Below are 14,717 nucleotides of genomic sequence, written 5' to 3'. Positions count from 1 at the left end.
CCAAAAAAAGCATGGGATAAAACTGAACTCTCTGATCATGACGAACAATGAGGGCTGATGAGATGCCAAGGACAATGGCACGCAGTTTTGATCCTATGCAATCTGCTGGCTTGGTGGGAGCCTAGCCAATTTGGATGTTCACCTTCCTAGATATGGACGGAGGGGGGGAGGACCTAGGACTTACCACAGGGCAGGGAACCCTGACTGCTCTTTGGACTGGAGAGAGAGGGGGAGAGGAGTGGGGGGAAGGGGAGAGGGGTGGGAGGAGGGGGAGAAGATTGGGAGGAGAGGGAGAAGAGTGGGAGGAGGGGAAGGGAAAGGGGAGGCTGGGAGGAGGTGGAAATTTGTTTTTCTTTCTTTATTCTTCTTTTATCAATAAAAAAATGTTAAAAAAAATATCAGCAAAAATGTCCTGCCCATGAGATATCCAGCAAGTACGTACTGTGAAGTTGTTATATATTTAGTGCTTATATGAACAATTGAAAAAGCATATACTAATACCCATCTGTTTATATATAAAAAGGAAGTTGAAAGAAGTCAAATACATCCTGAATAAGTGGAAATGTAAGGTTTTTACACAACACCTAGTCTATGTTTGCAATTATAATACTAGACCGTTATATTGAACCAGAAATTATTTCTATCCATAATGCTGCTTTCTACTCTTCGGTTTTATTTGTTGGTTCTGTAATAAATTAAAATGAAACTAAATCTCAAAGAGTTCTGAAAACAGCCAAGGGATTTCAAAGCAAGCTAATATATTGTGTACCTTCTAATCAGTGATATTTATGATATTTAATAAATGAAACAGCTACATTTAGAGATATCATACATTTTCACTGACCTCCACTAATGCGGAAGTGTATACCTCTGGCTAATAACAATCAGAAGCTGTATTCACATGCTGTCAGGAAGTGTTAGAGACTAAATTATTGCCACCCTTAACTCCTAGCCTCTAAAATAGGTTTAGTATGGATTTTGATGTAAGAACTGGTAATATATCATCCCTACTTATGTCTTTTTAAGATGGCATGTCTTCATCTTACAGGGCACACCCACTCACATACATGTGAAAAGACACATTCTGACACATTCGGTCATTTAAAAATGTTGTTATTTTGAAGATAAGCAAGGATTTCTCTAAATATATCAGGTTCAAAACTATAGACACACAGCACTAAGTACAAGGACAGTTGCTAATATCACAGCGTGACAAAGCTTCAGTTTGTTTCACAACCTGACAATTTCAAGAGCAAAGCATTTTCCATTTTAATATGTAACTGTTTTATGTTTAAAACACTATTATTTTAGTTTAAACAGAGATTAGACTAATCTGGGATTCAAATGAAGCATATAACCCAGAGAGAGTTAATGAGCTGTGTTTTCTCTTTATGAATATGCATAAACGGTGTTATCATTAAGCATCAGACAGGGACATGACTTGACATCTTGCTCCTCTCAGGAAAAAAAAAAACCACCGTTACATTGTTATTTAAATAAAAAACCTAAGCTTTGAAGATGAGACTAGATGAGACTAGGTACAAAAATCCATATTGTACCTTTACTTTATGAGTCAAGAAGCAAAGTCTTAATCAGTTTTTAAAATTTTCAATCAGCTCTTCCTATAACAGAATAAAGCAATGTTACTGTTAATTTATCTTTGGGGGAAAAAAAACATACTAAATTCTATTAAAGAAAATTTAGGGATTATGGGGTTGTATCAATTTATTAAGTGCCTTCTGTGAAAGCATGATAAACTGAGTTTAGGACCCCAAAATGCATTTGAGAAGCTACCTGTATCTGCAGACATCTGTAAATTCATAATCAAGGAGTCAGGATAGACAGATCCCTCAAGTTTCTTGGCCATCCTTAGTCATCATGTATTTATACATGATCTTCAGGATGAAAGAAATACATTGTTCCGATAAATAAATCAGAGAAAAATTGCAGACAAATTGCAGACACGTGATATCTAACTCTGGTCTCTACATTCTCTCTCTCTCTCTCTCTCTCTCTCTCTCTCTCTCTCTCTCTCTCTCTCTTTCTCTCTCTCTCTCTCTTTTGCACAAATGGTCCTATGTATATACCTGAAAATACACGAATCTAATTCACAAAAAATTCAGTTGGCTAAAGATGAAAGATATTTTTAATATGTTTATATTTACAAAATGATAACTTTCCCTCTCAGAAAGCAAAAATTCCTCCAAAACCAGGAGCACTGACTGTCAAGGAGATTATGAATCAAGGATAATTACAGGAAATTCATTTTATGGACTACCAGAAGAGTAGGGACACTGTGTTTCTCAAGCACTCTAATATTGGAACTTGGTCCTAAAAACAAAACAAAACAAAATATGAAAGAGAGACAGAGGGAGAGAGAAGGAAGGAGGGAAGGTACGATAAAGGCAGGAAAAGAAAATCAAAATGACTAATCACAATGACAATAAAAAAATTCAAACTGTTAATGAACTTTTGTTTACGTTCTTTGGTTGAATTCTTTTAAACACTATGTTTTTATTTATCAATTTGTATAACATGAGGAATTGACATTTCACCTTTTTACCTAAGAAATAAATACTTTAGTTTTAAATTCCAAACTATTTTGGAATATTTATCTCAATTTATCTTTTGCTTTCAAAAGTTTATGCTCTTTTATTTTTCTTTCAAAATGCTGGGTGACCATTGGTGATAAACTTATACTGACAACTATTATACATTAACCAGCACTTGACATTACAGTTCAGCATAACTACATTAACCAAATTTAGAATTTTCCTAATCCCTGTAGGACCTTTGTTCCTAAGATTGATGGGGTGTGACACCCTATGTGAGTTACCCTCCCAATTTCACCAAAAGCAGGAATGCTCTTTGTATTGAGTGGAGGAGGGGATGCCCAGAGAGAGAATCACACTGCTTTCTGGAATTGCAGCCACTTTAGGCGCTTGCCTTCCAAGCCAATTAAAACACTGTTTAACAGATTTTACACTTCAGTCAGAAACGTAACTTTTTCTTCAATTAAAGTGTCCCAAAGCTGCATTAGTACATATTGCAAATGTAACAATTAGAAAGGGATTAAGCTTCTGTCCCCCAGATATGTTACAGAAGCTTCTTTCTAAGATAAAAGTTGCTGCTCTTCCAAGTTTAAATACACCAACACTCTAATCACTTCTAATTCCCAAAATGGTGCTATCACTTTCTTTTTAACTATTGAATTCTCTCTGGCAGAGCTAGGGCAATAAAACCTATCATATTCTAATTTCCAGACAGCTTGATAGAACCAATGTTCTCACTACAGATAAAATGTAATGAAGCACTTGCTTTCCCATAGGAAAGTCTTTGACTCATATGCTTTGATGCCAAGTAGCCTTCACATCTGCCGCTTCTCCATTGATGGCTTTAACTTGGCATGCTAAACTGGTGTCTGATGAAGCTGCTTTACTCAAAGGCACCATTTTATTTCTTGCAATGGGAACATAGTAAATCCCTGTAATAAACATAGGATCAGGCTCACATACAATAAGTTGTGTGTTAGAGGAGAAAAGAGTGAGGGAGACAATCTCCCTGAATAAATAAACTCATTTTAATGCAAATGCAAAAATGCATAGTAAAGAATTAGTCTTAATGTTATTTCAAGAAGAATTAATTTAAATCAAATCTATATTAGACATTGCTAAATAAGACTGCCACATTATTTAAAGATTTCAACCTTTTTTAAAGACATTACCTCTTAACTTAATGTTACTTTTAATGTATTGCCTATAAGTAATACTTCTGTACAATTAACAAAGTGAAAATTACTTGAAAGTATTAAAGAAATCTTCAATTAGGTATTTCTTATTGAAAATGAAAAACACAGACTGAAGAACTGGCTCTGGTGGTGTGAGTGCAGGGAAAGCAGGATCAGAGGTCCTGAGAGCAGGAGAGAGGGCTTCACACCTTGTAGGTGGGATTGGGTGAGATAGCTGAGGCAGAGCTGGGTAGTGAGGATGAAGGGAAGCTTGTGAGCTGACCAATCAGCTAGCATCAAATCTGGGCTATAAGTGAACCCACCCCAACATCCACTTTATCTATAAACTGTTGGAGCATGTGAACGGGCTTATCCTACAAACCCAAACTGCAGGATCTGCATAACACAAAAAGACAATATTTTATCTAAGAGAAGTCCCAGTAAGACACCATTATTGATAAACCAGAGGTCTCAGACCACATTATGACTCATATCAATGGATATTTTCAAGTAAAGACGAAGGGACTAAATAGTAAAAACACTACAGCTTCCATAACCAACTTATTTTCTTTCTTTCTCTCTTGCTCTCCCTTTCACCCTCCCTCTCTCTATCCCTCCCTCCCTTCCTCCCTCCCTCCTCACCTTCTCCCTTCTCTTTTTGTTTTCTGTTTGGCTTTATTTTTTTTTAATTTTGTTTTGTTTTGTGGGGAGGTTGCGAGGGCACAGAGTGGATGTGAGGGGACAGGAAGGTAAGTGGGATTAGGACGCATGATGTGAAATCTATAAAGAATCAATAAAACTTAAAAGAATTTTTAAAAAGAAAGAAGAAAACACAGAGATGTCAATATTTTGATATTTCATTTTTTGTACTGATAAGTAAGCTAACATGACTGCTCAGACAAATTAGTGTTTAAATACATAAAGCATTTAAATTGCTCTAATTAAGTATTCAAAAATAAAAATAACAATTATATAAATTATAAATATTTAGTTATTTATGAACTTTTCACTTTCAAGAAATTGTCAAGAGTAAGTTGGGGTTTGGAAAACTAAGTACATTAGGTTTTCCATTGTCTAAGTAGAAAGAGAATTTGATTGACATATAATTTGCTTATCATAGCTAGAGCTTCTATTCCTGTGAATAGACACCATAACCACTGCGATTTCTTTGGAAAAAAAAAAAAAACATTTAACTGGGATGGCATATGGTTTCAAAGGTTTGGATCACTACCACCATGGCAGGAAACATGGTGGCACTCAGGCAAATATGGTGTTGGAGAGGTAGCTGAGAGTTCTCTATCTTGATCTGAAATTAGGGGGAAGAGAGTTGAGCCGCTAGGTTTAACTTGAGCTTAAAGATCTCAAAGCCTGCTTCGATAGCACACTTCCTCCACCAATACCACTCCAACAATGCCACATCCCCTAGTAGACCCACTTCATATGAGCCTATGTGGACATTTTTATTCAAACTACCACATTGCTAAAAATCTTAAAAATTGATTTTCTCCACTAAGGAAAAAGAAACATGAGTTAGGACTGTGTGATAATTAGCCCTCATCAGTAAAATCAGTCTTATTCTTCTATAGCAGAGGAGGGAGTCAAAGTATTTCCTTGAATAACTGGAGTGTAATAAGCACAAAGAGAAACTTGTACAAATCTGTATCTGAAATCTCTCAATCAAGATCTATCTTTCTCTATATCCACGTGTGATAATTTTATAACTTTAAGTTTAATAAATTTAAACTTCTTAAGTTTAATAACTATCTTTTTTTGCATTTTCCTGCAAATGACATGATCTTTTTTTTTCAAAAGCATATTTTTTGATAGGTCCATATAGTGTGTACACAGTATCTAGCTCATTATCATCATCCAATCCCTCCCTCCAACTCCCTCCAAAACTCATTGCCCCTAATGCATCTCCAATTTTATTTAGGTTTCTAGGCAAGCATGCAGTATTGACCCTGTGATAAATTTCTTTTCCTTGGGTACTGATAAGAAAAGGGGATTTAATTAATCGGCTTAAACTGGCTCTTAATGAATGACAATGAAATGAACAGAGAATGCCTCAGGATAACGCACCTAAGACAGTAAGGCTGCTGTCATACAAATCAGCATCATTTGTCAAGAGAAATCATCTGAAGTGCCATAAAGAATTTCTAATAATGCACAGTGGCAAATAATGAGTAGAATCTGAATATTAATTGAAAATATGTGCATACCAGAAGCCATAACCCAAATTTCATTCAAGTGCTGGCACAAAATTGTTGAGCCTGTTTTAGTAAATATGCTTCTTTTGTACTACCTTCACAGGTCTTGCAATAAAATAAACAAAGGAAGTATTATTTGAGAATTCTAAAATGCTATGACTAGAGATATACTGTTTGTTTTTTATAAATCTAACATTAATTAAAATATTCTGTCAGCTAAAATCACTTTATGTTCTATCTCTCAATAGAACCACTCCAACAATGCCATATCCCCTAGTAGAGCCACTTCGTATGAGCCTATGGGGACATTTCTATTCAAACTACCACATTGCTAAAAATCTAAAAAATCGATTTTCCCCACTAAGGAAAAAGAAACATGAGTTAGGACTATAGACTTTAGGAAAGAATATCACTCAAGCACTCAAATAACCACTGCAAAAATATGACAGAACACCTTTGCTACTACTGTTACTGTGATTCTGTAAGCCTTTGATTGCTGTTTCAAAATAAATGAAACATTTTTTATTGTCCAGTTTCTTTCCCTTTTTAAATAACTCTGATGATAAGTTCTACTTATCTGTGATGATTTATAAACAGGAACTAAAGATGTAAATTTGAGTTCCCCTAAAGAGGAAGAGAAAGGTGAAGGCAGAGAAGGAGAGAGACTAGGAACGAGATAGGGAAGAAAAGAGGGAGAAAGAGAGGGAGGGAGAGAAGAGGGAGGGAAAGAGAGAGGGAGGGAAAAAAGGAGAAAGAGAATGGAGGAGGAGAAGCACTACTGGGGGTGGTACCAAACTTTACGGTATTTTGCTCCAGAAAAACTGAAATCAGCTTGAACTCTTAAGTGCACTATGCACACTTTCAAATATATTGACTTTCAAAATAGAAATGGTATAGAATACTAGATTTGGGGGAAAATTTTATTCATGTATATACAGAATAGCAAAAAATAAAATATATGACAAATGTAATTTTTATTTTTTTAGACAAAAATAATTTTAAAAATGCTTAACTATTTGTTACAGGTATTCCATTAGTGGTTACATTTATTTTATTTCTCACGTGGATAACTGCACACAATTACTAAATTAGTTACAGATAACAGAAAAGAAGGAAATCATTAGAGGAGGCTGGAGAGTATGGAAGTCTACGCAAACAAGGGAAATATTTCATGGTGTGTATTTGGGGAGTTGTATACCCATAAGAGGTAGGATCTCTCAACAAACTGAAGCACACCATTTTCTCTATGTGGACTGGGAAACTAGCTCTTGGAATCTGCCTGTTTCAGCCCACTGTGTCGGGATTAAAAGCACTGAATAGGTACTTTGCAATTTATGATACTGTCAGGGGTTACAACTCATATTCTACTGCTTGTAGAGTAAGTACTGTTGTCCAATTAATTGTTTCCTTCCCACAGATAAAATTTTAAATGAATGACCCAAAGTAAACTGGCAGATAGAAAATATCCAGAAGGTCTTTTGAATCTAGTTATTGACAAAATATCAAAATGTTCAAAGTATCAAGAGTTAACTAGAACTACATATGATATGACCTAAAAATATAAGTATTAACTAGAACTACATATGATATGACCTAAAAATATAAGGATATGTTATAAAATAGTATCTACAGCATGGAAGTAGAAGAAAGGTGAGGATAAAAAGTAAATGACTAAATTTGTAAGCATAATTTGCAGATGATACAAGGGGAATAAACATGGATATTGGTTAGTAAAAGAATTTCTAATTTTTGGTATATTTTATTTTAATTATTTTATTAAAAATTAATATAAACAATTTTTATATTAAGCAATTTTTAGTTTTTCTTCAAATTTAGAAAATAAGCTTTCCAAAGAATTCCTAGGTATAACTTGAGGAAGCATGATTTCAAAGCGTAATATCCTACACCTATAGAAAATTCTAAGGAGATTATCTACAGATTATTTTATTTCACTCATATGACTGTCCTTCATATACATTAGAAATCAGAAGAATAGAAGACTATATAGCAGGCAAATATGATAAAATCCTTTTGATGACACTTAAATAATTCATAATTGTTGGTCATAAAACAGTTTATATGACATATTCTTTTAGAAAATGTGGCAAAATCAGAAATTGCGGAAAGAACAAACTTAAAAAATATGTGGATTCGAATCCCAAGACATATATAGGATCATTTTAAGTCCTGAACTTTAAAGCTTGCCTTATAACCTAGTAATGTTTAGATATAGTATCTCTGTGACTACCATGAAGTGTTTACTATGACGTGCAAAGATTTTATTCAATCATTAAAATTTACATAATGAGAAATGACCAACCAGGGCATGGGAAAGTCAGATAGTAAAAGCAAAGTGAGGAGGTGCTAGAATCAGGAACTGAACTCAGGTTCTCACTTCTATATTTGTATATTTTTATCTTTTCTCACTTCTGTGAATAGCAACTATTAAAATGTAATTGCTATCACTTACACTACTTAAAAAAAAAACTACATGACAGAATTTTTATTTTTGAATCCACAGAGTGAACAACTTTCTTTTTACATCATTATTTTCAGGTGCACATACTAGAGTAGTAAATACTGCTGCTTCAGAAATTAAGAAAGGTGGATCTTCATCCATCTGGAAAGATTGGAACCTGAGTCATTGGTTACACAGAGACAAGGACATTCTAAGAGCTTTGTGAAAACCAGAAAATCTTTTTTTAAAAAAGAAACAAAATAAAAGAGAGCTCTAAGAGGCTAGAAAGCCTCCAAACTGTAGTTAAGGTTCTCTAACATATATTCATTCTCTTAATCCTTTCACTTTAAAGAGAAAAGAGTGCACTGTCCCTTGGTTACATTTTGTACAATATTTAGCTTGGGGGTGACATTTTAGTTCTAATATACAAATCATCATCTCTTGAGAAAGACTTGGACTTCATTTTTGTTCCTTTCTTATAATATCTTGAAATTTCATCCACTTTATTGTCTTAGTAATACTAAGGTAATACTCTGTGATAATTGATCTTGCTCATAGATTTGCTGTTGTTGCTATAATTTAGTTTTACTCCAGTTCTCTCTCTAAAAAAAAGTGTGTGTTGTTCAATGGATGTGGAAAAGAAAACGGAATGGTTTGTCAGTCAATGTGCACAGGAGCTCAATGAATAAAAGCATCATTGTCTTTGGAAATGGAATTAGGAAATGAGTCCCCTCATTGCCTGTGTCTTTACAGCATCAAGAATTTATCCTAAAAGCTAGAGATCTTGGTATCTCTTACTGGTTGAACTAAAAAAAACTACAATAATTTACAAGAGCATTTCAGCACAATCAGACAACAGCAAGAACTTGTTAAATTAGGAAAAATATGATTGCCATTCCTTCAGAAATCAATGCTTCTAAATAAGATAGAAAAAGATGTGACTCTGTATGTGAACAATTTATAATTATTTAAAGAGTAAAATAATACTAGATATAAACAGCCCACACTTTAACAATTTTTGTTGGATTGTAGAGGTCCAAAGACAGATGGACTTCTCTGATTTCTCTGCTGACCTGTATTTTTAAGGTAGTGTACCCAGTCTAGTTAGTATATTGGTAGAGTTTAAGGAGCCAAAATATGAAGTTGAAATTAAAATATTTTTAAAAATTTAAAAATATATCTAAAGAAAAACTACAGTTCCTGTCTCCTGTAAGTTTTTATTTTTTTTCTGATTTCAACATTAAAAATTCAGCATGTGATACAATCAGCAACATAAGGTAGTTATTAGCTCAGTAATTATCTCTGTACGTTTGTTATTGTAACCAGTGGACTTTCCAGAAGTTTTAAGGTCTAAAGGAAGTCTGTATTGTTTGAAATAGAATTGGCTCTATGTTGATTTCTTCATGTGCTAGAGGCACCCTTGTGTGAGTGTCACAAATATAAAAATTGGAAAAGTAGGAGCAAAGTCGGTGGCAAGGAAGAGTGAAGGTGTATGTGGCTAACACAGTGATTTTTATTTTCTAGAACACTCATATATCTTGTTACAAACTGTATTCAGATAATGGCTTACAGTTTGTAACAAGATATATGAGTGTTCTAGAAGATAAAAATAAAATTCAAATTCTGAAATCCACAGGGTGCAGAAATAAGTCATTTGTAATTGCCAAATCACATTGTTAGATACAGGCTCAGCTATAGAAGGTCCTTCTGTATAGGAATAATTTAGATGTATTAACCATTAAGTACTTCATATTGACAACATACATCTAGCCACTTCTACAAGTGATGTTTGTAAGAAAATATATAAAATTAAAGAATAATTTTATAATAAAACACTCTTAATAATCCCACATAATAAGGAAAAATTGATAATTCTACTTGTTGTAGGCACAGTGCATATTAAATTATATGTTTAAGAGATATATAATTAATAAATCTCACTAAATTGTAATGATTTTAATTAAATATAAAATATCTAATATCTACATTGACGATAAGATAAATAAGTTCAGTACAAAAATAATTAAAAATCTTAAATAAAATGTAGTTAAGTAAATGAAATCTAATTATTATTTGGAAATTTTATTTTCTTTTAAAATTCTATTGTTCAAACCTTGTAAAGTTTTATAAGAATTTTCACAAAAATTGCATACTTTGTGTGCTTGTGGTTTAAATAATAATGATGTCACTTTGAATTTATTCTTCTCTGTATACAAACTTCTACATTCTTGAATGTAGTTTGTTTACAGCTAGAAGAATAAATTTTTAGATTGTAGTTACTTCAGTAGTACAGACTAGCTGGGCTGTTAAATCATATTTTATGAAATAGTTTAATAACATGAGACAACTTTTAAATAAAATTTTTTTATGTTAATGATCAGTTGTACTTGAGTGACCAATGAAGGCATTTGCCTGTACTTTAAAAAGGATACTTATCTATAAAGCAAGTTCTTGATGACTACATAAGCAAGCACAGATCACTAGATACTACTTGAAAATTCTCTATTTGCTATATTATTTTCCAATAAAAGGAGCAGGAATAATGATGAGAGAAGAAAGAGGACTCCATTATACATTAGGAAGACCACACAGTTATACCATTCACAGAAATATTGCACAGGTTGGTCCTCTAGAGGCCATTATGAATTGAATGATGCAGCCTAATTTTAGACTGGATAAATACACAGACCATAAAAACTGATTCTTCCTTCAGTTGCTGCATCTGTTTTATTGTAGCTGAAACACATGCATGCATTCAAAACATTCTTTTTTTTAATCTTTTTTTTAATTGAGAAAATGAGAAAAAAGAAAACAAGTTTCCACCTCCTCCCAGCCTCCCATTTCCCTCCCCCTCCTCCCACCCTCCTCCCCCTCCCCCCACTCCTTTCCCCCTCCCTCTCCAGTCCAAAGAGCAGTCAGGGTTCCCTGCCCTGTGGTAAGTCCTAGGTCCTCCCCCCTCCGTCTATATCTAGGAAGGTGAACATCCAAACTTGCTAGGCTCCCACAAAGCCAGCACATTACGTAGGATCAAAACCTCTTGCAATTGTCCTTGGCGTCTCATCAGCTCTCATTGTTCAGTTTCTCAGGAAATTTGGGATCAACCTACCCCTGGACCCAGCAATACCACTCCTGGGAATATACCCAAGAGATGCCCTATCATATGACAAGAGCATTTGTTCAACTATGTTCATAGCAGTATTATTTGTAATAGCCAGAACCTGGAAACAACCTAGATGCCCTTCAATGGAAGAATGGATGAAGAAAGTGTGGAATATCTACACATTAGAGTACTATGCTGCGGTAAAAAACAATGACTTCTCGAATTTTGCATGCAAATGGATGGAAATAGAAAACACTATTCTGAGTGAGGTAACCCAGACCCAAAAAGATGAATATGGGATGTACTCATTCATAATTGGTTTCTAGCCATAAATAAGAGACACAGAGCCTACAATTGGTGATCAAAACATTCTTAAAGGCAAGTATTTAATACTACAATATGTATATGATTGGAATCTACTACTATTAAGTTTTTAGTAAAGATATCACCCAAAGATAAAATCTCATTAAAAAACATTATGATTAGTAAGAATTTATATTTACTACCAATTAGAAAATGCACTATTTTGATGCGGTAAACCTGTCTATATTCTGTAAATCATGTTTTAAATAAACGCTGATTGGCCAGGCCGGTCAACTATACAGGAAGTAGAGGAGGGGCAAGAAGAACAGGAGTATTCTCAGAAGAAGGAAGCTCTTTCCACAGTTTAGCACAGACCACTGAAGAAGCAGGAAGTGACCTACCCCGCTGAGAAAGGTACCGAGCCATGTGGTTAACATAGATAAGAATAATGGGTTAATATAACTTATAAAAACTAGCAAGAAGCCTGAGCTAATGGGCCAATCAGTTTATAACTTATGGAGACCTCTGTGTGATTTTCTTTAGGACCTAATGACTGTGAAAATCGGGCAAGACAGAAACTCCAAAAATCAGCCCCCCGTGTTACAGTATTTTTTAAAATTTTTCATTTCAATATTTCTAAATACACAATAAACAACTTGTATTATTATTATTCAGGGCATTTGTACTTCTCATTGTCTCAAGTATTAATAAGATTAGACATGATGGGAATAATTTTAGTTGTACAACTATCTCCTTTTAAGTTAATGTTATAATTTATATGGCATACATAATTGTATAACTTCACCATTACCTTTTTGAATAGAAGGGATCATTTGTGATTCTGTGATTATATTTCAGTAGCAAGTAAGACTTACCTTAAAAAACGTCATGGTTGCACCATCCTCTACTGCTCCGTACTCTATCTTGGTTTGCTTAGCTAAATCGTCAGCGGAGTCAATAGGAGATTCCATGCGTTCCACAGTCAGAAAGGCGGCTAGGTTAGCAGTGTACGAAGAAATGATGATAAGAGTGAAAAACCACCAAATGCCTCCCACTATCCTGGTGGAGAGCGCTTTGGGCATGAGCTCAGAACCTAACAGAGAATGGGGGAAAGGTGAAACGAATACAGACAATTGGATCAGCTGTCAGACATGTTTGGTCACAGTGGAAGAACGGGATCACTGTGTAATAAAAGTTTAAGCCAAAGACGGACACACTGCTTCAGTATACAAGCAACAACGTTTAGGAGAGCAGAGGCCAATTTTAGTCCTGTGCCACTTCTGGAAACACCGTATCAAGTATTGTTACAGGAGACTGGCCTTACCTGAGATGGTTCCACTGGACAATTAAAACTTTAACATGTAAAATGTCTTAGAAAAGTAACATTAGAAGGGAGGAGTATAATCTGCCCCGATTTATAAACTACATGCAAATTTGTTACTGTTTTTACTATTTAAGCGTTTCCCAGAACTAATCACTGAATGCAAATTCAGATCCATTTTCTTAATACATTTGTGAAAGTTTCTTTTCAATGACAGATAGCTCAAATATGTCTGCTTCATTATTTATGTGAGATCTTAGACAAAGGGCAAAGAATCCATATTTCACATTTAAAATAGCAATGTTGTATGGTAATAAAATATTTAATTTACTCACATGCCTTATGAAGGTGTAAGGTATTAGGCCTGTGTTCATTTTAAAATAAAATAATACATTATTTACTTGTAATTAAGCAAATATCTCCCATTATGAAACTGAGCCTCCACTAAGGTAAATAAGTGAGTAAGCAAACACAAATTTATCTCTACACATATGTAATATTATATAAAAATATCACATTTCAATGGCTGGAGTTGCCTGCCCGTGATATTACTGAGAATGGGATCAAAGAAAAATATTTTAGTTTTCATTATTATTAATTTTAGATTATCTAGTTTATAAAGGAAATTGTTAAAATGTAAAATTTTTTCTCTTATTTAAATTTTAATTAATTGCATCTTTATATCAGAATGTGGTATTCTTGTTTAGAGTATATATACTACAGTCATCAATATATAAAATATAGACAATCCACTTTTATTCGTTTTGAATCTAAAATAAAATGGCAAGACTATGAAGTAGCTAATATTTTAGAGAGTTTGAGTAAAATGCAACGAAGTAAAGATGGACTCATTTTGCTGATGTGTTTTATAGTCTTATCTTCAATGTAATTACCTGTGCAGCGAGGAAGCACTATTTTTATAGGTAATGAAAACAAATTATTCATGCTAACATCGAACACATGTGATAGCATGAGCGTCCTATATGAAGTGGCCCATCTCACATTTATGTCCATCTTACCCTAGCAACTTCGAATATACAAAATCCTAAAAGCAGACAGACTTGGACATGACAGCCAACTCCAGCTCCAGACTCTTGTCTACCACTCTGTAAGGGAAGAAAAGCAAAGCCAAACAAAGCAAACAGAACGAAACAGAATGGTACCTTTCTGGTGTAGTTGCTCCTATGCCCTGCCAGACACACACCTGGACACTGAAACACTAGCACACCTAAGACACCAGCAGCTTTGACTGCATGTTTTACTGCTTGTTTATTAAAAAAACAAAAACAAAACCCAATAAAGTCAAAAGAGACTGGGAAGTAAAAGCATAGTGGATGGAGACATTTGACAAAACTGTCCCAATTACCACAAGTTTGTATCTTACCCACAGACTGAAATTCGCCAGACACCTTCTAGGCTTGTGAATCAGAGCCTGGTTAGGGGCTGACTGTCATGTACTCAAGGCAACGTCATGTCCAACACTATATCCCACTAATTCCTGGGGATCAGGGCATCAGCCAGATAGGATGGGTTCCTCTTTCATGTATCCACCAGCCGAGAGGTGAGGACATGGCCAAGCAAAGGCATTTCTGAATTTCCTA

General features: G+C 34.4%; 1 protein-coding gene across 8 annotated transcripts in view; it reads right to left on the bottom strand.

The window, feature by feature from the left end:
* The window catches only part of Grik2 (glutamate ionotropic receptor kainate type subunit 2), a 592,264-nt gene that overhangs the window by 109,584 nt on the left and 467,963 nt on the right, over nt 1–14,717 (bottom strand). For 7 of the 8 annotated variants that reach the window (XM_075944195.1, XM_075944164.1, XM_075944134.1 and 4 more), the window contains one exon: nt 12,671–12,888. In XM_075944195.1, coding sequence (XP_075800310.1) covers nt 12,671–12,888 — 218 coding nt within the window. The remainder of the gene's footprint in view (nt 1–12,670; nt 12,889–14,717) is intronic. The other variant, XM_075944185.1, reaches the window with a different exon arrangement.

Source organism: Microtus pennsylvanicus, chromosome 1, assembly GCF_037038515.1.
Source record: "Microtus pennsylvanicus isolate mMicPen1 chromosome 1, mMicPen1.hap1, whole genome shotgun sequence".
NCBI lineage: Eukaryota > Metazoa > Chordata > Mammalia > Rodentia > Cricetidae > Microtus > Microtus pennsylvanicus.
This window is presented reverse-complemented; position numbering and strand designations above follow the sequence as displayed.